General features: G+C 39.6%; 4 protein-coding genes across 4 annotated transcripts; 2 read left to right on the top strand and 2 right to left on the bottom strand.

The window, feature by feature from the left end:
• Positions 1-86: 86 nt before the first annotated feature.
• On the bottom strand, positions 87-16,396 carry LOC116929592 (Krueppel-like factor 16). The gene is given in 6 exon segments (XM_032936856.2): positions 87-414; positions 472-596; positions 598-623; positions 704-811; positions 986-1,381; positions 15,957-16,396. Coding segments are annotated over 6 exon segments (927 nt in total). The 5' UTR covers positions 16,045-16,396; the 3' UTR covers positions 87-230.
• Positions 7,385-15,955, top strand: LOC116929594. The gene is made up of 4 exons (XM_045178537.1): positions 7,385-7,911; positions 10,524-11,120; positions 13,450-13,592; positions 14,504-15,955. Exons 2-4 carry the CDS (start codon positions 11,091-11,093, stop codon positions 15,069-15,071), a joined length of 741 nt encoding a protein of 246 aa, XP_045034472.1. The 5' UTR covers positions 7,385-7,911; positions 10,524-11,090; the 3' UTR covers positions 15,072-15,955.
• A 229-nt stretch (positions 16,397-16,625) lies between the features above and the next one.
• LOC116929591 (epimerase family protein SDR39U1) lies at positions 16,626-18,078 on the bottom strand. Its single transcript, XM_032936855.2, has 4 exons — positions 17,941-18,078; positions 17,429-17,743; positions 17,228-17,374; positions 16,626-17,154 (listed from the first exon to the last, which is right to left on the bottom strand). The coding sequence occupies exons 1-4, from the start codon at positions 17,963-17,965 to the stop codon at positions 16,703-16,705; spliced, it is 939 nt and encodes a 312-aa protein (XP_032792746.1). The 5' UTR covers positions 17,966-18,078; the 3' UTR covers positions 16,626-16,702.
• Positions 18,079-18,126: 48 nt separating this feature from the next.
• Positions 18,127-19,428, top strand: LOC116929593 (methyl-CpG-binding domain protein 3). Its single transcript, XM_032936859.2, has 5 exons — positions 18,127-18,269; positions 18,332-18,623; positions 18,689-18,811; positions 18,880-19,002; positions 19,085-19,428. The coding sequence occupies exons 1-5, from the start codon at positions 18,151-18,153 to the stop codon at positions 19,175-19,177; spliced, it is 750 nt and encodes a 249-aa protein (XP_032792750.2). The 5' UTR covers positions 18,127-18,150; the 3' UTR covers positions 19,178-19,428.
• Positions 19,429-21,588: the final 2,160 nt, after the last annotated feature.

Below are 21,588 nucleotides of genomic sequence, written 5' to 3'. Positions count from 1 at the left end.
TAACACGTAAATCAAATTTTAAAAAATCGCAAATAAACCAGGAAGATATTTTATTTATTGGTAATAGGTAATCGAAATAATAATAATAAAAGAACATCCTAGTTTATTCTCGGTTAAAACCTTAAACCGTATTGAGAAACAAAGTAACAATTAAAATTCTGAATACAACATCGGGAATTCACATTGATAACAACTAAAAAATGATCGCGATCTGGAGCCTAATCAAAATCTTATCTTGTTGCATCTCTTTCCGAACAGGATGAAACGTAAGATTGATTCGTGCTGCATCCATCGCTGGAATCGAGCGAAGCAGATGGACTAACGTTGATGATACTCTTGCTGCTCTCTCCCGATTTGTACCGCCGAATCTTTGGCGACCCTTCATCCATTTTTGAATGCCTTCGCACGTGTTTGCTACAACGATCAAACATATTCAGTATAAATTGCGAACATAAAACAAACGCCAATTACCTGAGGTGATCGGACCGAGTGAATTTCTTTTGACACACGGCACAGGTAAATCGTTTCTCTCCTGTATGCGTCCGGATGTGTCGAGCCAGCTCGTCCGACCTGGCGAACCTTTTATCGCATTCCGGACCATGTGCATCCAAATGGACGTTCACCTTTTAAATGACAACAACAACAACAAAACTTTGATATGAGCTCATTTTCTTGTCAATTCAAACCCAAAACATATACATACCAGTGTGTGTTCTCATATGAGCTTTGAGATGAGAACTCTTGCCATAAGTCCTCTGACAAGCCGGATAGGAACAATGGTGTAATTTGCCACCCGTCACTGCAGCAGGATCTGAAAGGGCGAAAAGCATTTTAAAAAATATTAAATTAAATTAAACGTGAACCAGATATCATCGGGGTTTCAATGCAACCTTTAAAAAAAATAATAACAAGAGAAGTTGGTATGCGAGCAATGTTGTTTAGTACAATACAATAGAGGAAAGTGAAGAGGTTTGTTTGCACTTACTCGGATTTCGCTGGTTGGAGGCTTTGCAAGTCGGCGGCGTGGCTTTTTGTAAAGGCTCACAGCTGAAGAGATCTTGACGCACGCGGGTGAGATCGGTCAAAATGCGGGCGATCATGAACGGTGAAGACGACGGCTGTTGATGGTGAGTAGCATCAGCATTCCTGGTCGTACTTGTTTGAGCAGGAGGAGAAGCAGCAGCTGGGATAGCAATAGCCGCACTGGCATAGGCTCCTGCCGGCTGCTCCATCACTGTCGGATGGCCTAAAGCTGTGCTCAGGGCTTCTTGCGAACCACCTTTGCCTCTTCGATCGGTGGTGGCCCTCGACATTGCCAGCAGACAATAGGCCGCTTGGTTGGCTTCGTCCTCATCCATCACACAACCGGCACTAAGAGACTCTTTTGAAAATAGACGATAACTATGATGCGATAAACAGGCACACACACTAAAGTAAAAAATAAAAAATAAAATAAATGCTGTTTATTATAGATTCTAAGGGATGAAAATAACTTCTTTTGTGGTACACGGGTCAAGAGAGAGATTATCAGTTTGGGATGGTGCTATTATGGTGTCAACACTTCCCCAACACCTGGATTTGGAATGGACTTTGGTTGGACGAACGTTATGCTGTCGAACGTGTTTTTAGTGGCCAAGCAATTTCAGGAATGATGGGGGGGAACGGTGTAGCACTTGAATAACATCTGCGAAACACGTTCGTGGAACGTGATGAAAACGCGACTAGAACAACTTGGCCACTCGTCGTCGACTGGGCATCGAAATATCAGGAGAGCCCTCACTTGACCACTGAGCCGGAACCCTCTCTTTTAACAACAACGAAGAGAATTTTTTTTTTCTTTTCGACTCTTCTTCTTCTTCAGGGGAGGAAGAAGAGGGGGAGAGGTTGAAGTAGGGGGGATGAGTTCAAACCCGACAGCGGAACAGCTTTTCCATTTCTTTTTGTTTTCTTTCTTTAATCCGATCGTCATCAAAAGCTGTGGGTTCATTCACGGTTGTTTTTTTTTTTATTTCTGTTTTGTTTTGTTGTTGTTGTTGGAAAGCTCTTGGGATACGCCCACTTTCGACTGCCACTTAAAGAATTGAAGCGCTTGCTGGGTGATGACTATGCGTCTACATTCAACGTCATCACAATCAAAATTTGAAAAAAAAAATAATAATAATAAATAAATAATAATTCTACTAGTTTCACTTGTTGTACTATGATTAGATTTCTAACACATTTCCACCATTTCCTAGTGGGCGGGAAGAAAGCAACAAGTGATTGTTGTTGCACCGTGCTGTCACCTGTCGAGTACCACTTCATTACTTTTGAAAACAAATAGCACTCGCTAGATGGCTCTGTTCGCCAACTTTGTTTCTAAATCTTCTCGGAAAACAAATAAAAACGCGCAATTGAGACTTGAAAATCAAGATGGAAACGTTCTGGTGAACTCGTTAGCGATTGTCCATCTTCGTCAGCAAACCCCCCGCAAAGATACTCCCCCCCAAATACAAACAAACAGCCTATTTGTATCTACGAACGAAATCCCTCAAGAAGTTCTAAGCCATTGGCGAGACACGTTTATCCCCATGCCAATTAACATAAAGATAATCCCTTGTAGAATTATAATAATTTTTTTTTTTGCGAGAAGAATGGAATTCCATAGAAACCACATGAAACGTCAATTCGGATATTTCTGCTTGATCATCTTTCCAAGTTCTGTGTGTTTTTTGTTTGTTTTTTCGAACGAAACAAAACAGAGCAATAGAAGTAAAAAAAAAATTAAAAGAAAAAAAAAAGAAGAAATAAGAAGAAAAAAAAGGGAGAAGAAGAAAAAACAAACGAAACTAGTAAATAAAAGGGAAAATCTTCTTTGCATCTCGGCAGCTTGTCAACCGATACGATCGTGGAAGAATGTCCGGTCGTTGGCTGCTGGACAGCAGAAAAGGAACACAAACTAAAAAAGACATACACACAACAAGAAAACAAAACAAAAAGGTGGAAAAACCGAAAGATGGCTGCTGTTGCTAGTCGCCAGTTAAATAGCTCTGATTGTCTTCTCCTCTTCTATTTTATTTCATTTCAAAAAATAAAAAATAAAAATAAAATAAGGCCCCCGCATTTGTCCCCCATTTAGCTCGACAGTTTAAAACATGAGCGATAATTTCCCAGGTCCGGAAGCGAAAAAGCCCCTCATGTTTGTTCGAAAATGCTGTCCTGACTGGCGAAAGAAAAGGAAAAACGATGGATGCGAACCCATAGGGCACACAAGACACCGACGTCTTGTATACCAACGGCTGCATATTCAGAACAAGGAGAAGGCAAAAGAGGCACCTTCAAAGTATTGTCTCACCTGTGTAACTCTCTGACAACATGTTCTTTTGTTATGCTACGAAAGATAAAGAGGATGGGCAGACACGCACACACAAAAGTGTCGGAAACAGAAAGAAAGAAAGAAAGAAAGAAAAAGGGGAATTTGTCCACATCGGCATTTGGATGGAGTTATTTCTGGAAAGGTAACTCTTATGCTTTGCAGTAAGTATAACAAAGAGAGTGTAGTTATAACAGATGGATTCTTGGTTTTGTTTTTTTCGGTCGGGCGCAAACGTCACACATTGAAAAAGGAAAAAAAAAAGAGATCCAACGATCAGATTAAACTGGGGGGGCATTTCCCAACTATTTAAAACGATAATAAACCCCTCGCGTCCAATAGCTTCCCATTCGTTTTACCCTCCTCCCTTTTTTCTTGGTGTTCAGGTAAAAAGAAGTGAGGGAGGGAAAAAAAAAAATAATAATTGCAAAATAATAATAAAAATGTATACAAGTAGTTTGAGGCGAAAATAAAAGTTCTTTTCTTTTCTATTCAGAAAAAAGAAAAGAAAAGAAATTCAGTTGAAAATGGAGAAGAGTGCGGAAAACGAAATGGAGCGTGCCGACACGTTGGTCAGCCAACAATTGCACTTAAAATAAAATAAAATGAGAAATTGAAACTTGGTATTTATTTTTAACTTTTTTTTTTTTTCAACGGATCATTTCCGGCGTTGGTGACAATACGTTAATAACCGACGAGTTGCCCCCCTCCCCCCTCTTAACTTATACGACGCGTAGCTAAACAGCAGCCAGTGGACGATTATAGTTCACCTGTCCACAAGAACGATGGGAAAGCACCTGCATATCTCTGTCACCTAGCCGCCGCTTAATGATCAAACGTGATGGCACTTTTCAGGTTTTGACCCGTTTCCCCCCACCTTTTAAAGTCGTTTGTTACTTTAAAAACAATTTTTTTTTCCACAACATGAAATTTTTCTTCTTCAATTATTTCCATTCGAATGTTAGCAAAAAAAAATAAAACAATTGGAAAGTGATTTGTAGAGTCTCGTCATGTCTACCATCTAATTTATGCAGATGTTCCAGGTGTGTAGCAAACAGTGTCAGTTAAAATGATGTCGATCGGCTAATCTTCTTCCATTTTTTTTTTTTAATTATTATCATTTATTACGTTTCATTTCCTGCACGCAAGGAGGAGAGACGAAAGGAAGTTATCGAGTTGAAAATGATGCGCGTCCAATAAAGTCGAGAATAATACGCATGTAGTGAAGAGGGCGAGGGCCATCCGCTAGAAGTTGTGCGTGTGGTCTTTGCTGGACCACCTGACACACACATTTTCGATTGGAGCGACAAAAAAGTTGGTGCCCTTTATCTCTCTCGAAACATGACCACGCCGCATAAGAAATAAAAAACCAAACAAAAAACGTGTTGAATTGCTATTGAAACACCCAAAATAATAATAATAATAAAAAATAACAAATAAAATGTGAAATTTTAGATAGGGGATTTTTTTTTCCTTCTTCTTCTTGTTTGATAAATAATTATTAGCTAGCGGGTGTGCGGACCACCTGTGTGTTTGTGATAGCAGGTGAGAAATCATAAGAGAGGCGGATCACACACCCCGTCCAAAAAAAAAATATATAAAAATAAAAAAGGGAGGGCAGAGAAAAGAAAACAAAATATTGTTTGGTGATGGCATAGAAAATTTATATTGCATCGATTTTTGTTTCATCTCTCATTCGGCCGTGCTCGTTTTTCTTTTGTTTTTATTTCAATGAAGCTCTTTCTTTCTCTTTTTTTTTTGGGGGGGGGGGGAGGTGCGCTCTCCACGCTTGTAAAATCATTTTCTTTTTCAACGAAAAATGTCCCTATAGGCTTTTTTCCCGAACGAAACATTAAAAATCAAACAACTCACGGAAGGCAAACGCAGACACCCCCTCCCCTCCCTGAAAGACATGTCTATTATTATTTACATCCCTCTAGCTTTAAAAAAGAAAGATATCAGTGGTTCGTGTCCGGTTCGTTCGTGAGTGATAAAACGAGCCGTCCATCAAAGATCCCGCCAATAGATTTTGAAACAAAACAAAACATAAAACAATTGCTATTTTAAGTGTTTTTTTTTTTGGGGGGGGGGGGATACAGTAGAGAAGAAATTGAATTTTTACCTACGTGACATCGGCAGTGGAAGGGTCTAGAACGTATGTGACATTTTTATAATAGACGTAGAGAGGCCATAGGGAACGAAGAGTAGCGAAAAAGAAATAATGAATTCTTTTTTGGGGGGGTCGGCTTTGACTCTTTTTTATTTGCGACCATTTTTAAAAAGCTGTTGATGAAGGGAAACGAGCAAATGGCCATCTTCCCTATTTATGGCTTTACACTCTTTTTTTCTTTCTTTAGCATCCGAAATCTACCTTTTAAATCGATTCATCGCTTCTGATACGCTGAGCAGCAAAATAAAAAAAAAAAAAACATGGAAAAATGGCCATCCACTCATTTTCCCTGGAACTATTTCTTCCGGGAATAGAACGGTTCGCCGTCGCCGCCAATGAAAATTCCAAAAACAGAAAAGGTAAGTTTGATTTTTTTTTATTCATTTATTTATTTATTTATGTCAAAGGTATTTAGTCTAAATGGCTACTGCTTTACTACGACGAATATTTATTTATTTTTTTTTTTTAAAGGAGCTTTTTATTTATATGGTTTGCCCCATACATGTGCTAGGGGGGGCTATTTAAGAAGACATTCCACCTTTCGGCGCATTTCTAACGAAATGCCATTCCCTCCCTTCTTTATCTGCTTTATTGAAATGTGGCCTATGGTCGGGGAAAAACAAAAAAAGAACCGTAGCAAAGGACAAGTTGCAGATAAAAACGTAAAAAAAGAATAAAAAATTAAGTGAATTGAATAAACGAAACTATCGCTCTCTCTCTCGAAAGAGAGAGAGAGAGAGAGAGAAATGGGGATGGCGAGTTAAATGGATGTACAGTTATGAAATTTCCGGCGACATAATCACGTCTCGTTATTATCGTTTTATGACGAAAATGAAAATAGCTGAAGAGATAAAGCAAAAAGCAAAGGGGCATTTTTACATTCCAAAAAAAATCTCAAACTTTTTTTGTGGGGCTTTTTCTTTCGTCGTCGTCGGCTGATTTTCATTGCAACGTAACAATAAAAGAATGTCTCCTTTTTCCTTTTAAAAACGCCGTTGTTTGCTCTCGAATGACGCAAATGCTCCGCCAAAACCCCCAAAAATGTTTTATTCCCCCCTTCGTTTTCTAAATTTGATTTGTTCAATTCCTTATCTTTCTGAAAAAAAAAAAAATCTAATTTCAAAATCAAAATCAAAATCAAATAAAAAGAAAGAAAAGTGTGTGGAGTGAATCAATGTCACTCGGCATTCAATAATAATCGGTGGATTCCGATCAGTGACATCATCATCATCAAGAAAACGAGGCAGATGTATCAGGTGCCGGTAATTTATTTCCGTGTGTGTGTGTGTGTGTGTGTGTTTGTATATCTGTTTCTCTCTCTCTCGTCTTTTGTTTCAAAGAGTGTGTGCGGGACTGTTGTTGAATGCGATGCCATCGTAAATTTTCTCTTTCGGAGGAGGAAGACTCTTCGGCTGGTGGAGGGGAGGGAGAAGAAAGAAAAAAAAAAAAAAAAAAAAACAGAAATAAGAGAGAGAGAGACTCGGAATGAAATAGTTGCGCGATAAAGAGATTACACCATCAGGGCCCATTTTTATGGCCACGATCTTCATATTCCCTTTCTCTTCAGACCCAGTCAGTCACCGTCTCTCACGAAGTCTTTTTTTGTGTGTGTGTGTGTGTGTCTGTGTGTTCTTCTTCTTTTGAAAAAAGAAAATGTTTCTGCCCGTCTCAACAAACGGCTACAATTCTTTTTCGTCCTCCAGAGGGCAGCAGCACTGTCAAGCACCACCCACTTCCCTCTTCTGTGTGTCTAAAAATTGTGTGTCTATATATTTTTTTTTTCTCAAAAATAAAAAAGGTAAGCAGCGCGGGGCATGTAGAAACACACACACACACACATAGAGAGAGAGAGAGAGAGTAGAGATGGGGAGGTGGTGATGTTGCCACCCAGTATCGGTCAGTTGCAGTCAAGACCGTTCGAGCGTTTAGACCTGCGCTTCACTTTGTCCCGTTTCAAACTGAATTTACGTCCCGTCTGGCCAGCAGTTGTGTACGCTCGCGTGTGTCTCTGTGTGTGTGTGTGTGTGTGAGAGAGTGAGTGTTGTGTGTTGCAAACCAAAAGAAGAGACTGCGACGAACGTATCGATAATGAACAATCCGCATCGCTCGCGATCATGACGGACAATCGTCACATGGTGGTCATCAACATTGTTGGCTAATCATTTCTTTCTTTTGCTTTCGAAAATTGATTGGTTGCCTTCTTTTCGAGGAATTGAAACGTGGGGTTTCATTGAAGAACAAGTGAAAACTGACGAGAGTGCATAGGGGCTTTTAAAAGAAAACTTTGCATACGACTTGCACATTCAAAAGCCAATGATTGCACTCGTATGAACGTGATGCTACGCGTGGGGATGATGACGAGATCGCCGCATCAAAATGCTCATAACAAGTAAGACAATTCATCTTCTTGCCTCTCTCTGGTTTTTTGTGTTGTTGTTTTACGTTTCGTCTACAATCAAAACGTGACGAGTTTTCCTTGTCCGAATTTATCTGCTCCAGCGATAACCCCCTTTTCATTCTTTCTCTTTCACAGTAAAAACAAACACAAAACACGTAAATAGAAAATCCCGTTCATCTGCGCTCGAAATGTCAGCATATTTTGTCTTTTCTTTTTTTATTTTTTAGCCATTCAAATATTTCCCATTGACCCTTTATGTACCTATTTTTTTTTTTAAAGTCTATTACAGGCCGTCCGCATTTGTTTTTCACTCTTTAAACGTCTTCCCTGAAACACCCCCCCCCCTCCAAAACAAAAAGCAAAAAAATAAAAAAACAATTCCCGGGAAAAATAGGGGCCAGACCCAAATAACAAGTCACTCGGCTGTGTCGTCCGCACGGTGCACATGATACATCTACTGTATATGCTCCTTTTTTTTTTCTTCTTCTTCCTATATTTACACACACGCACACACCAATAACTTGTGCGTGTGTATATAAAACATCCAAATGCACTGTATATCGTCCAAGACTGACCATCCCTTTCACACACACACACACACACACACACACAAAAATACAAAATAAAGGGCCTTTTTTTTTTCCATTTTGAAAAATCCGTAACGAATATAAACATTGCGTTACATTTTTTTATTTTTTCAAATACCGCGCGCATTAAATGTTTTGAAAAAAGAAAAGAAAGAGAAGAGGGGGGAACGACGGCACGCGCCTGCGCGGTGCGCATAGACAAATAGAGCCTCGTACTCGGCATATGTTGTGACTTGTGAAACATTTTTGATTGTTATTTCTGTCACGCGGGATGTTCATTAAGAATGTTCTCTCTCTTTTTTTTTCTTTCAAAACAAACAAAAATCCCGCTGCGAAAAAAAGAAGAAGAAAAGAAAAAATTGATCCGACACAATAAACAAAAAAAAAGAAAAGGGATTTCACGGCGCAAGGAATGTGTCGTCGTCAAATTGGCGGCGTGTGAGCGCGAAATAAACAAACCGCTTCTTGTTATATTATTGGACGTCTTAGACACGACGGCCGGTATAGAGGTTTAGAACTGTTTTCCGGTTTGAATGACACATCGAGTGAATCTTGCGGTTCTGTATGTTTTCGGCCGATGAGTCAGTTTGGCATTACACACACACGCCGTAAAAGAGCGGAGAAAAAAAAAACCCGTATGAGTAACTGCGTTTGCTTCTGGAAAATGCGACAAACAAGAAGAAGAAGAAGAAGAAAAAAAGGAGGGGGGGGGGAGGATGTTTGTAACAGCCTCCTGACTTGGACTGGTCCTGTTTATACTTATTGGCTCTCCTTTCATCTTGAAACGGAGAGGCGTTCTGCCCATCGTTTTGACTATACTGGCCCTGCTGTCTATTCACGTCACGTCAATGCGGAGGCAAAATACGTTCACATGTCCGGCCTGTTGCTAATCCTGGCGGATGAGCCAGCGGCTCGCTGGCCAGTGTTCCCAGCCTCCGCGGAAACAAAAGAGAATCAAAATAGAACAACGGGAAAAAATAAAATAAAAAAAAGGGCAATTGAGAGAAAACAGATCTGACGAATGGATCACAAAGAATTTCGACCTCATTTTCTTTTGCAAATAAATGGTCCGCCACCGGATCTGACTATTGTACCAGCCCCCTCGGCCGGATGACGAGTGCGGGGGCGTGGAAATTCCATTAAGCTCTCAACCAGCTAAGAATTGAAGAAGAAAAAAAATGTTGGCGTCATCACACGATCGTTTAATTTTTTTCTTTCTTTAAATTACCGCATCAAATGTGACGTCATCACACGACACGTTGAGCTGGATTTACCTGTTATTTAGTTGCTGGAAATAAGAAGAAAAAAAGGCATTTCACAATTGTCCAGTCCTAAGCGATAAATTATTATTTAAAAATAAAAAAACGAAAAAGAAGAGAAAGAGAAACCCGGATCTTTGAGACGCGCAGTAGCGCAGCGCATTTCCAGAAAGGCACAAAAAGAAGAAAAAACGAGAGGTCGACACGACACGCTATTCAATCAAAATATCCCATGTCTAAACGTACACGTTTGACATCAAAGAAAGGGAGAAAAAAAAAACCATTACATGTGTACGATACGTGGACCGTAAAGATAACTGAATTTTTAGGTGGATAGCGTAATAATACATAATACAAGTATCGGTTGCATCAAAAGATTTTGGTCAATAGCTTCGCATTAAATTTATTTTTTTTTCGGTGAAAATGGAGGGCCGTTTTTGGTTATCGATATCGAGATTTAACACTCGACCCACATGGCTAAAGGTGTGCGATCTCCTTTGCTCAACGGAGATGCGTATAAAAAGAGGGACCACCGATGTGTTTGGGTGACAGTTGCGCGTTCGGCGGAAAGGACGGTCGGATTAGAAAATGTATTTGATCGAATTTGTACAAATGGTTTTAAAAAATAAGAAGGGAATTTGAAAAAAAAAAAATTATAAATAAAATACCTTGGGATCGCTTATGTGAATGTATGTTCCATTACACATGAATAGTTCTTTCATTAAATTGGGAATTTCCTTTTTTTTTTATTTGACAGGTTACAAACGCGGTGGTAACGGTTAAATAACAAGAAGAGAAGAAGAAGAAGAAAAAAAGGAGGAGAGGAGGGCAAAAAAAAAAAAAAAAAGATTTTTTTTTTTTTTCAACCGCGGAAGAAAAAAGGGCAAGGATCGCGACGTCCGTTCCAGTTCGGATATAACCGCGACGGCCAGCGCTTCCAGCTTTCCACACCTCCTTCATCATTTAAACTTGTTTTATTTCTTTGGATTTAAAAGTTTGAAGAGAGAAAATAATATATTTCCTCGCTCTTCATCTCGACACAAAAAAAAAAAAAAAAAAACAAAAGAATTCACATGAGACGGACGGACTATTATCTCATCTCGAATCAGTGCCAAACGAAATTCTATCGTGGACCCAAAGGCAAAACGACGCGAAAAAGAAGCGCCAAATTCAAAGTGCACGTTACCGATAACAGATAACACACACTTGACAGTGTTGTTCGATTTCAAACAAATCCCATTTGAAAACAAAAAGAAAGAAAAAAACAAAAAACAAACGCGACATTGAGTAACTTCCTTCTTCATTTGTTTCGGGACGACGGACCATGAGGCTAGCCATCGTCTGCTTGATTGCGGTAAGTTTTCTCTCAATTCTCCCTTTATATGGCAATGTCCCCCCCACTAGCTGTTCATTATTAGTAGACACAAATGAATGGGAAGGTCGTGTTAACGGCTTTCACCGTTCCTAAATAACCCACCCCTTCACATCAACGTCCCATCCAAATGGCGATTTATCGAATATTTCTTATTGGGAACACCAATCCTTAAGGCTATACGATCCGCATATTTTTTAGGTTAAACAATTTTCTGCAACACGAAATGGGAAAAAAAAAAAAAAACAAAAAAACAATTTCAACAGAGAAACATAGTTTGAATCCTGATTGAAAGAAAGAAAAAAGAGAGAGGGATACACACATACACCAATGTCGTGATATGTGTGTGGCTTTTTTCTTTTTTTTTTTCAATACGACTCCGGCCATTATTCACCGGCCCTTCTTGTGAAATTGAAACAAAAAAAAAAGAAAACGAAAGAAAAAGAAAACAAGACACAAAAATGTTGGGAACGACAACTGAAGGAATGAGAAAGGTTAGGGCGATCGAATCAATCTGTTTGGTTTATTTCCCTAGTAGGAATTTTTTATCAATGACCTTTGGCTGAGGAAAGAAAAAATTCTTGAACGGTGTCTTATAGGAACACACAGCGACCCCTTCTGCTTTTTCAAATAAAAAGCCCATCATTTGAAACTTTTCTTTCTTTGTTTGTTTGTTCAAAAATAATCGTTTCTCTTCGTGCGAGATGTGAGACAGAGAAAACGAGGCATAAAAAAGAGGCGGTTCTTTTCTTCGGCAAACCCCCCAAAAAAACAAGACACGCAAACTCAAACGCAGTGAAATGTGATCGAGCCGAGTTGACTGCAACAAATGGTCACGACACCTAGTGAATAATTACGCTATCTGCCGTTATGAATTGTGTTTGTCTCTCCTTCCAACCTGTCCGGCTCGAATATGAACAAAAGAAGTGGAGAAGAGAAATAAATGAAGTAAAAATAAAAAAGATAAGAGAGAGAGGCTCCCCAAAAAAAATGTTCAAAAAAAAAAAAAAAAGAAGAAACAAATGTCTTTTTCTTCCTTTGATTTCTAGTCCTATCACAACAACAAACTCTTTCTGACGTAGAGCGCGTGAAGGACGCGGCCACAAACAACTGCAACAATTTGTTCGGCCCCCCCATCGGCAGGAGCCAACATCTAGAAAAAGAAAACGTCGTTCTTTTGCGTGTTGTTGACTCAAGTGACAAAATTTCCATCCCCCGTAGAGAGAGAACGAGAGAGAGAGGCAGAAACTAATAGAAATAGCACCGGTGGATGATGCCCGTTTTGCATTCCAACTGGTCATCCTTGCCACTTATTTGAAGAAAGGTGATGGTGCGAGCAGCACGCCGGTCTCCTGTTTTTTTTCTTCAAAATAAAACCCGTTTTCTTTATTCCGAGAAAGAAAACACAAAAAAAAACGGCGGCTGTCCGAATATAACCGCGCGTGTGCGAAATTATTCACGGCGTTTGCAGACATTTTTCACGCTTTTCATTCCTTTTCGTTCAAAGAATGATAGAGTGACGATCGCCCTGTGTAAATAAAAGGGTAAACATTCCATGCCACCTGCGAGATACACAACAAACGTCCTTAAACACGGCTATTCTTTCCACACAAAAAAATGAGGTACTTGAGACTCCCATCTGTCTCTCATTTAGATATCAAAGGTGACTTTCATTCAGTTTTTTTCTTTAATAACCTTTAAATTTATAGCCAAATAAATGTTTTTTTGAAAAACATTTCAAAACAGAGTTTCCTTTAAAAATAATAAAAACAGTCCAGGATATGCTTTATTGAACAGAATCCCCCCCTTTTTTTATGTGTGTCGTTCACACCACATGAGGTATGAACTAGTAGCTTATGGTTCCCCTCTCTCTTCTCTCTGTGTCTAGCCGCACTTCAACACATCATCACGAATGACTTGACAATCAGCTCCCCCCTTACCTCCACAGGTTGCCCCCATCAAAAATATTTTTTTTTTTTTTTAAGTTGGGAAGATAAAAATATTTAAAAATAAAATATGACAACATGGAGTTCATGTTTCTTTTGTGTGTGCGTTTGTATATAGACGAAGGCCGTTGTGTTTGCATGTGTCCAGGAATAGACACTTTGTTGTGCCTTACTCGGAAAAGAAAAAAAGTCAAAAGAATTTAAGCTTCATCGTGGGATCGTCACCTTCTCCCATCCATCATCCGATTCTTGCTAAAAACTCAGTTGTTGTTGTTGTTGTTTTGTTTTTTTTGAAATAAAAATACAAGAAAGAAAAAAAAAAAAACTTGCTGACGGCTGATAATCAATTTGTTATTGTCACTCAGGCAATCATGCTCGTCACTGCGGCCTTTGCTAGATCTTCTAGTCACAAAGAGGGGAAACGTCATCATCACACGCAACAGCCAAAACAGCAACAGACCATCGACGTGAGGAGGCAGCTGGATCGTAGCTGGAACAACATTTCCACGTGAGTTTACATCATCCCCAAAAATTGTCTTTTGTTCGTTTACGTCACAAAATAATAACTCCCCCCTCTTACCCATAAATAGAAAATAAAGCAAAAAAAAAAAATAAATAAAAATAAATAAATCTTTACGATATCCGTCATGTGTGTGTGTGTGGGCTTAAGAGAGTTATGTGGTCGGTTCAAACACACAGACAGACAGACGACGGTGGGTGTATATATCTATTCTCCATCTTGAGAATATAAGAGAATTGAATTCTCTCCTTTTTTTTTTCTTCTTTAAAGGTACAACGCTTTGTTTCTTTTTCTCATTGTTTTCTACCTTCGGGAGAACAAAAAAAAAAAAGTGGGAGATGGAAAGAATGTGTCCCACGAAAAAGAAAAAACCATTGCCCCCAAAAAGCGCGTCTAAAAAAAAAATGTTTGGCTGTGTCCTCCGTCACAGCATATGCGAGTCCAGGTGATAATTGACCGGCTGGTAGCGCCTTTAAAGAATGAAGAGGGGACACACACACACAAAAAGAGGACCGTTTTTTTTTAAGGGGGGTGGAGGTTGTTCGACAGAGAAGGGGAGATGGATACAGACGTCACTAACACGGGCGGCATAATTGACAGACAGGACCTCTCGCCGACGTTACAGACGGACACACACAAGTGTCGCCGCCATTTCCTGGCGCGCTATTCAAAAAAAAAAAAATAAAAAATCTTTTCAAATTGGATTCCAAAACGGTCGTACGCAGACACCCACATAGTTCATTTCACCTCATCCTCTTTTATTTTTCTTATACCTCTTTATTATTCCGTGACATCTTTTCCTGAAAAATTCCTGGGGCGCGCCTACTGCCATCTAGCGGAGAAACTTGTAAATGTGGCCATTTCTTAATTTGCTCGTTTTGAAATGAAAATATTTATAGGTTTCCTATCATTGATGAAGAGGACATCACGCAAAGCATAGCGCCTCAGCCGACCACCAGAGTTAGCGGAGGTGGTAAGAAGAAGAAAAGCGGTGGTGGGAAAAACAAACAAGAATGGGGCAAAAAACACAAACGGAAGATGGCCTCGCTTCAAACAATGGCCGAACAAGATCGTCGACTCTCTCTTATGCACCTGCCCAGGCTGCCCGCCGCCACATCGACGTCTGCCCGATTCGCGGAGCAGAAAAGCCAGTCGACCGGCTTGGAATGTTGCCCAACCATCGTCGAAATGGTCCAGCCCAGTGGCGGGACTAACATGGAAGGTCACGTGGTAGAACTGTACCGACACGGAGACCTGGACCAGCGAATCTACGAACATTCATGTCGGCCGGACGTGCTCAATCAGCCATGCCGTTTCGTCGAAAAACTTTTACGTCCGCTATCGCGCTGCGTTCAGCAGTTCTCCTTTACCTACGCCGTCGTCTCTGACCATCCGGCAGGAGAGGAATGGCGACTCGACTACATTCGCATCCGCAATGGATGCTCTTGCGAAATTCAACCGCCCTAGACAAGAACAGCACGAAACCTTTGCAAATTGCTTTGCCCTGGAGCAAACCAGATTTTGTTTTTCTAATTCTATTCTTTCAAGAAACGTGGGGAGCGATCAGCGAGACGCATCATAAACAAAGGTGATGTCCTTTAATCAATTACCTCGTCGCTGGTGATTACAGTCGCGAGCAAAAAGACTGCAAAAGTCGTCCAACATTTAGAAAAGTTTTATAAGGAAAACTAATAAGGAGTGTTCAATAAAAGGAAAGATGGAGCAAAAATGTGGACACAATATAAATTCCAAAATGAATTGTAAAAGACACATGGTCATATACTACTTGTACGCTTCAATGTCCAGAAATCTTTAGGAACACATGATAATGTCAGTCTATTCCAGACTTCTCAGTTTTTTTCCCAATTGTATTGTACATATTTTTACTCTTCACTTTTGTTCAAACAAAATTTAATGATATTCTTTCTTGGTTAATATCGATCTGGTGATTGCCATCACAAAGCCAGTATCTACTCCCTTGAAAAAGATATGATTGTATGTATAACTAACTTTCATCTGTACTGACAAAAGAAATCAGTTTTTCTCATAAATGTGGATATTACACGTCCTGTTAAAGTAAAAGATGATGGCCCTCAATTCAAAACAATGTAAGGATAACTGTTATATCCAGACCAAAACTACTTCCAAACATGAAAGAACTCATTCGTTACACTTGTCAATGTAAGCAGACACGAAATGAAAATCAAAGGAACCCAGAAGCTTATCAACTTGGTGTTTAGTAAACATGCTGTAGCTTGCACAAAGTTTTAGCTAACACAATGACTCAGTGTTTCTGGTAACCATGAGCCAACATTGTAGAGAGAAGAGGTAATAAAACTGTTATCATCCTACCTTCGTCTTTCACAGTCAGATGTCTGCAATTGCAATTGAAGTAGTCAGAAGTTGGTTGCATGTCCTGGGAGACTACCACAGAGCTCATCTAATCTTTCCAGTTGTGATAAAATGAAGCCATCCGTTCCCAACTGGTGAAGTTTCACATCAATTAAAGTTCAACAGCAATGTTTGTTTTAAAAGGAAAAGTAGCAACACCAATGACTTATGCTTCTAAGTTAGTTGAAAGATTACGTCGAGACGCGAAACTTGCAGCAGGTGTCTCAACGAATAAATAAACACGTTTCTTGTTCGTGGAAGCGATAACGTAATCACGACAGAGGCGATACCATAGGAACGTTCTCGATGCGCCAAAAGGCATGTGAAAAAGGAGTGGAATTTCCCGCCACCTTATCTATTTTGTGTTTTGTTGCCAGTCTGCTAATCTTCTCCACATTTTTCAGATGAATGCGAGGTTGCCATTACTAATAATAACTTCTCAAAGAGCACCGGGAATTCACGCTAAATAAAATAATAAATTAAAAGGTAATAAAATAAAAGTGCTCTAGGAAGTGGGAATTCCCGCCAAACTCTTCGGGTTATCCTTGTGTTGATGGTCTCGATACTACGACGTAACGTTTTGCTGGAAATTACCTGCAATATAATATTCCTACCATAAAACAAACGACAGACATTTTTTGATTAAATTATTCAATTTGCGCTTTACACATCCACACGACTAATTTGTAACAAAATTTGGATAGATTTCAACGTTCAATATTATCACCACGCAAATCGTCTGTGTAAATCAAAGGGCTGAATTCTTGACAAGCTGAACGAATGTCAGGGTAATTATATTCGAAACCTAATTCCAAGGTTCTCTGTGGTATAACTTTTTGACCTTCAGTTAACATTCGGGCTCTTTCGGAACCTAAAAGTATGTTGCATACAAACTCAGGAAGAGGAATAAGTGCCGGGCGCCAAAGGCTACCTCCAAAGGCCCTGGCAAACTCTTTTGACGTAATAAGATCGGGGGAAACCCCGTTCAAGACGCCCTCAACATTTTCTTTCTCAATGGCGTAAAGGAAGAGTCTGGCAATATCATGAAGGTGAATCCAAGGTAAATACTGCTGACCAGATCCTACAGGCCCTCCCATACCAAAGAAAAATGGAAGGTAAAGCTGGGCAATCATTCCTCCTCTTCTCCCAAGAACAACACCTATTTAAAAATTAAACATTTTTGCGTAAGACGGCTATTGATTATCAATGTTAGACGATTACTGAGCAAGTACCGGATCGAATAGTGACTTGGCGAGTACCGACATCAGCGGGCAATTTAGCAGCCAATTCCCAGTCAGTACACAGTTCAGCAAAGTAGTCACCTTTGCCTCCTTCTGAATGTTCAGTGTATACTTTGCTTGGATGGGGTGGATAATAGCCTAAATTTCAAATGGTTTGTAAATACTCATGTGGGGAATATTTCTAAGTATTACCAACTCCTGAGGTTGACACAAAGACACTTGGCTTAACATCTGCTTTTTCTATAGCCTTGACGAGGGATAGAGTTGTGTTTATTCTGCTGGCACGAACAGTTTGTTCAAATCCAGAATTCCATCTGCGCTTCATATCCAAGATGTTTTGACCAGCAAGACTCACAACAGCTGCTGTATTCTTCGGAAGACCATTTTGCTCCAATTCGCTCCATGTCATTCTAAATGATCCGGGAACCCTAGAGACAATTACAACATCGTACCCGCAGCTACATAAAAGATTTGATAAGGCTGTGCCTATAAAACCGCTTCCACCTCCTATGAAAGTAAAAAGAAATACAGGTTTCAACATTGTCGTTATTACCTCTTATGTAACAAACGTAACGCAAATTAGTACATTGTACAAGCAATGTCGCACGAAAGGTAAGGAATGAAAGAAGAACATTGCACTCTCCAGACGCATTATTAAGGAATAAGAGTATCAAGGAAAATATATTTTATTTAAATAAAATTACCGATAACAACAGTTTTGGCCGCCATTTATGGTGTTTGTAGTCTGCTCGAATATTTTCTCAGTCGCATCTGCCTACCTAGCGGTAAGATTAGTTACGAATTTATTTCTGCTGTCAAATTTCGTGCGCGTCGCTTTAAGTCATAAAAAGTCGGCTTTCATCCACTTTCTCAATCCATTTCGAATGAATGTTTAGGTTTTCTAAATAGACAAAATGGCCAAAGTTGACAGGAAAAGGTTCGAGTGTAATGCGTTACCCAAGGGTTGGACTCGAGAAGAAGTGGTAAGAAAAGCAGGTCTCTCGGCTGGAACGAAAGACATATTTTATTACAGGTATGTTTCGAAAAGAGAACTTTTATTTGTCTGTTGTTTTAATAAGTGTTTTCATTTTGCAGTCCGAATGGGAAAAAGTTTCGAAGTAAGCCTCAGCTGGTACGTCACTTGGGTGATGCTGTTGATTTGACAACATTTGACTACAAGACAGGAAAAATCAATGCAATACTTTTAAGAAAGAATCGCAAGAAGGCTCAACCTGACTTGGCAAGAGGATTCCGTAATGACTTGTCCGTCATCCCTCCAATCAGGCAAACAGCCAGTATTTTTAAGCAACCTGTTACCATTGTGAAATCACAAGAGTGCAAAGTACGACATGAATTGAAGCACGGTCGCCAAGAGAAACCCAGACAGGTATTGTTGATAACTATTTTAGATGGTAGATAAAGGTGAGATCATTTAGATTCTTTTTTTCACAGCTTTTTTGGGAGAAACGGTTAGAGAACCTCAAATTTCTGAACTCTGGAAGTGAAGAGAACAGTCGCCTTCCCCCTTCCATCAAGCCAATTGGCCCTAATGTCAACTCTGACACAGCACTTCAAGTAGGACTCTTGTTGTTTACGAATTTGAGATAATGTCCATTAAGAAAGATATGTTTTGGTTTTCCCAGTCGCTAGTTTCTTCTTTGCACACGGTCATTCAAGGAGTCTCAATAACTGGCCAGACCGGATCCAAATCAGCCTTGGAAAAGAACGCCGGGGTGTTTCTCAATCCTGATCAACCTTTGGTTCAGGTATCCTATTACTTTTGCCATCATTTGTTGTCATCATTTTGCAAGAACAGCATGTTTTTAACTTGTTGTGTGCTGTCTACAGGGTCTTGTGATATCGGAGAGCGACATTCGCAAGCAAGAAGAAAGAGTCCTTTCTGCCCGCGTGAAACTACAAGAAGCTCTTCGTTCGTTATGATTTTCTTCTTGGTGAAATATATATAATTTTTTTTAAATTTTCTCCCAGCACGAAACATCAAACCAGAAAAAGACAAAAAAATAATACGTGATGATTCTTCTTCTATGTGTCTCAAAGCCTCAACTTTATAATGGTGTGTAATATCGTCTCCCGCGTTCCATTCTGGGTGCGTGGTATTTTGTATTCCCCGACTGGTTTAACAACAACAACTCTTCATGTTCTAAATGACTCAAATACAAAACAAAATCTGACTATTGACAATACGTTCTTGTGAGATAACCCTTTGCGATGTACACGTCAAAGAGCCATCAAGGTCTCGCCATCGAACGAAATACAACTCGTCCTCTTCAAAAAAAAAAAAATAATAATAAAAGAAATTGATTTTTTTTTTCTTTCTCCCGTAAGAGAGGGAGCTCATTACCAACGACGTGATGGCGACATAAAACAATTTCTCTTTCTCCTTCTCACGCGCATGTTGGCTGATGTGCACCCTCTATAGGGTCTCAAAGTCGAGACGAGGATTATTTCGTGAGACTTTACAAGAGGGACACGCTGCCCGACTGGAAATAGATTGAGACCCTCCCGAAAAGATACGATACGGTATAAAACATGTACTATAAAGGTGAAGTCGGCCACGCACGGAGAATAGAAAAAATCAAGAAAAAAAAAAAAATGTTTCCAACGAAAGGATAAGTCACTATATTTTAGACTGTATGACAGCGTGACTGGATAAAAGGCAATCACTGAATCAACACTAGCGTTGGTGGACATTTTAATTGAAGAAGAAAAAAAGAAGAGTTAAAGGATTTTAAAGGAAAAAGGTGAATAGATATCGACCCAGATTTATGACACATCTACTACGTATTAATAAAAACATGGAAAAATAAATGGAGCCGCCGGAGGAGGGGATAAAGATGTACAGTTTTTTTGTTTTTGTTTTTTACGAGTCAGCGCATTTATCGCGACAGTTTTCTCATTTGGCTGATCCTACATTCGTGTCGCATCCGAGGACAAGTCAACTTTTATACGGTACTATTCTACTACTAAGTGTGTGTGTGTGTGTATATATAAAGACTCACACACACACACACAATATATATCTATATTATTATCATTTTTCCTCGTAAATGTGTTCTTTGCGCATCACACACCCAAAACAGCGGAGGGATCGAGAACTGTCGAGATCAATACTTTTCGGCCGGCGCCGTTGGGGAGCGCAGCGGCGTCGCCCTTTTTTTTTTGTATTATTATTTCATTTTGTTTCACGTTTCTCTTTAATTTTTCCACATTTCTGGAATACTATTATTATTAGCTTGACGTCAGTCATAAAAAATAAATATATATTATGAAACCTAGTTTTTAAAAATGTCTTGTATAGTTTTTTTACATTATATATTAGTTATTTATTTTTCAAGAAATGAGCATGAAAAACAAGGAAAGAAAAAAGGGGAAAAGCAAAGGAAAAGGACCGGGACCAACAACGACGGATCGGTTGCTGTAGTTATTTCTGGATGGAAGCTCAAAAGAAAAGACTTTACTGTTACCAGCAGCCAAGAAAATTCTATACACACAAAAAAGGAGAGTGATGTAGGACGATCTTTCCATTTCTCTCTCATTTGTAATTGATTGATAGACAATAATAACAAAAGATGCACAGCCCTTCCCCCCCAAAAAAAAGTATTCGTCTTTTTTTTTTTTGAGTGTGCACCCGACACACAGGGAAAAACGATTCAACACTGGTTGTCATGGCGACTGAGCGCGTGTGTTGAATTCCAGCCAATGAGTCACGAGTCTCCTTCCAGACATACGCTAACAACAAACGGACCAACTGGACGGACAGGACGTCCAACCCTATATTGTATGCACGGAGTGTTTGCTGCACAACACGACGAGCCATGCGATAACAAGATTCCCGAAATGTGACTTGGTCCCGGTCCCACCATCGCTGTTTTCTCTGTGTGTGTGTGTGCACCCAACAACTTTTCGTTTTGGGAGGGAACATTTGAAAAATAATAAAAAAAAAACATGAACTTTGTAAAGGATGTCTGCGTATGAAAACTCGTTGATTAGATTGGACGGCTAAAATGTGTGTCTTTTAAAGCTATAAACCAATGCAAGAATCGTTTTGTTGCGCAAACATAGGAAACAAAGTGATGCTGTTTAAATATAGATGAGTTGTAGTACAGTTGAGCGTAATACTTGCCAGTGTGTGTACGTACACACCTACTTTCCCCCGGAAAATAAAAAAGAGGGAGAGAACCAATAGGGAAGGATATTTTCATCCCTAAATGAGATTAAAGGACAGTCGGTAGAGAAAAAAGTCTGTTGTGCACAAGTTGGAAAGGGAAGGGGGGGGGGGATTGGAAGTTCACATTTCCGAGTTTTGTTCGTGAGCAATGCTGGAACTATTT

This window comes from Daphnia magna, linkage group LG8 (assembly GCF_020631705.1).
Source record: "Daphnia magna isolate NIES linkage group LG8, ASM2063170v1.1, whole genome shotgun sequence".
Lineage (NCBI taxonomy): Eukaryota > Metazoa > Arthropoda > Branchiopoda > Diplostraca > Daphniidae > Daphnia > Daphnia magna.
Note: the sequence above shows the minus strand (reverse complement) of the source record. Positions and strands in the feature narration are given on the sequence as shown.

What these genes read in the sequence shown, in the direction of transcription:
- LOC116929591 (XM_032936855.2), bottom strand. Translation starts at nt 17,965, where the DNA reads ATGGCGGCCAAAACTGTTGTTATCG. An exon ending in GGCCAAAACTGTTGTTATCG is followed by an intron (nt 17,744 to 17,940) that starts GTAATTTTATTT and finishes TTACTTTCATAG; the next exon opens with GAGGTGGAAGCGGTTTTATA. An exon ending in TGTGTCAACCTCAGGAGTTG is followed by an intron (nt 17,375 to 17,428) that starts GTAATACTTAGA and finishes TTTGAAATTTAG; the next exon opens with GCTATTATCCACCCCATCCA.
- LOC116929594 (XM_045178537.1), top strand. Translation starts at nt 11,091, where the DNA reads ATGAGGCTAGCCATCGTCTGCTTGATTGCG. An exon ending in CCATCGTCTGCTTGATTGCG is followed by an intron (nt 11,121 to 13,449) that starts GTAAGTTTTCTC and finishes ATTGTCACTCAG; the next exon opens with GCAATCATGCTCGTCACTGC. An exon ending in AGCTGGAACAACATTTCCAC is followed by an intron (nt 13,593 to 14,503) that starts GTGAGTTTACAT and finishes AAATATTTATAG; the next exon opens with GTTTCCTATCATTGATGAAG.
- LOC116929593 (XM_032936859.2), top strand. Translation starts at nt 18,151, where the DNA reads ATGGCCAAAGTTGACAGGAAAAGGTTCGAGTGTAATGCGTTACCCAAG. An exon ending in ACTCTGACACAGCACTTCAA is followed by an intron (nt 18,812 to 18,879) that starts GTAGGACTCTTG and finishes TGGTTTTCCCAG; the next exon opens with TCGCTAGTTTCTTCTTTGCA. An exon ending in CTGATCAACCTTTGGTTCAG is followed by an intron (nt 19,003 to 19,084) that starts GTATCCTATTAC and finishes TGCTGTCTACAG; the next exon opens with GGTCTTGTGATATCGGAGAG.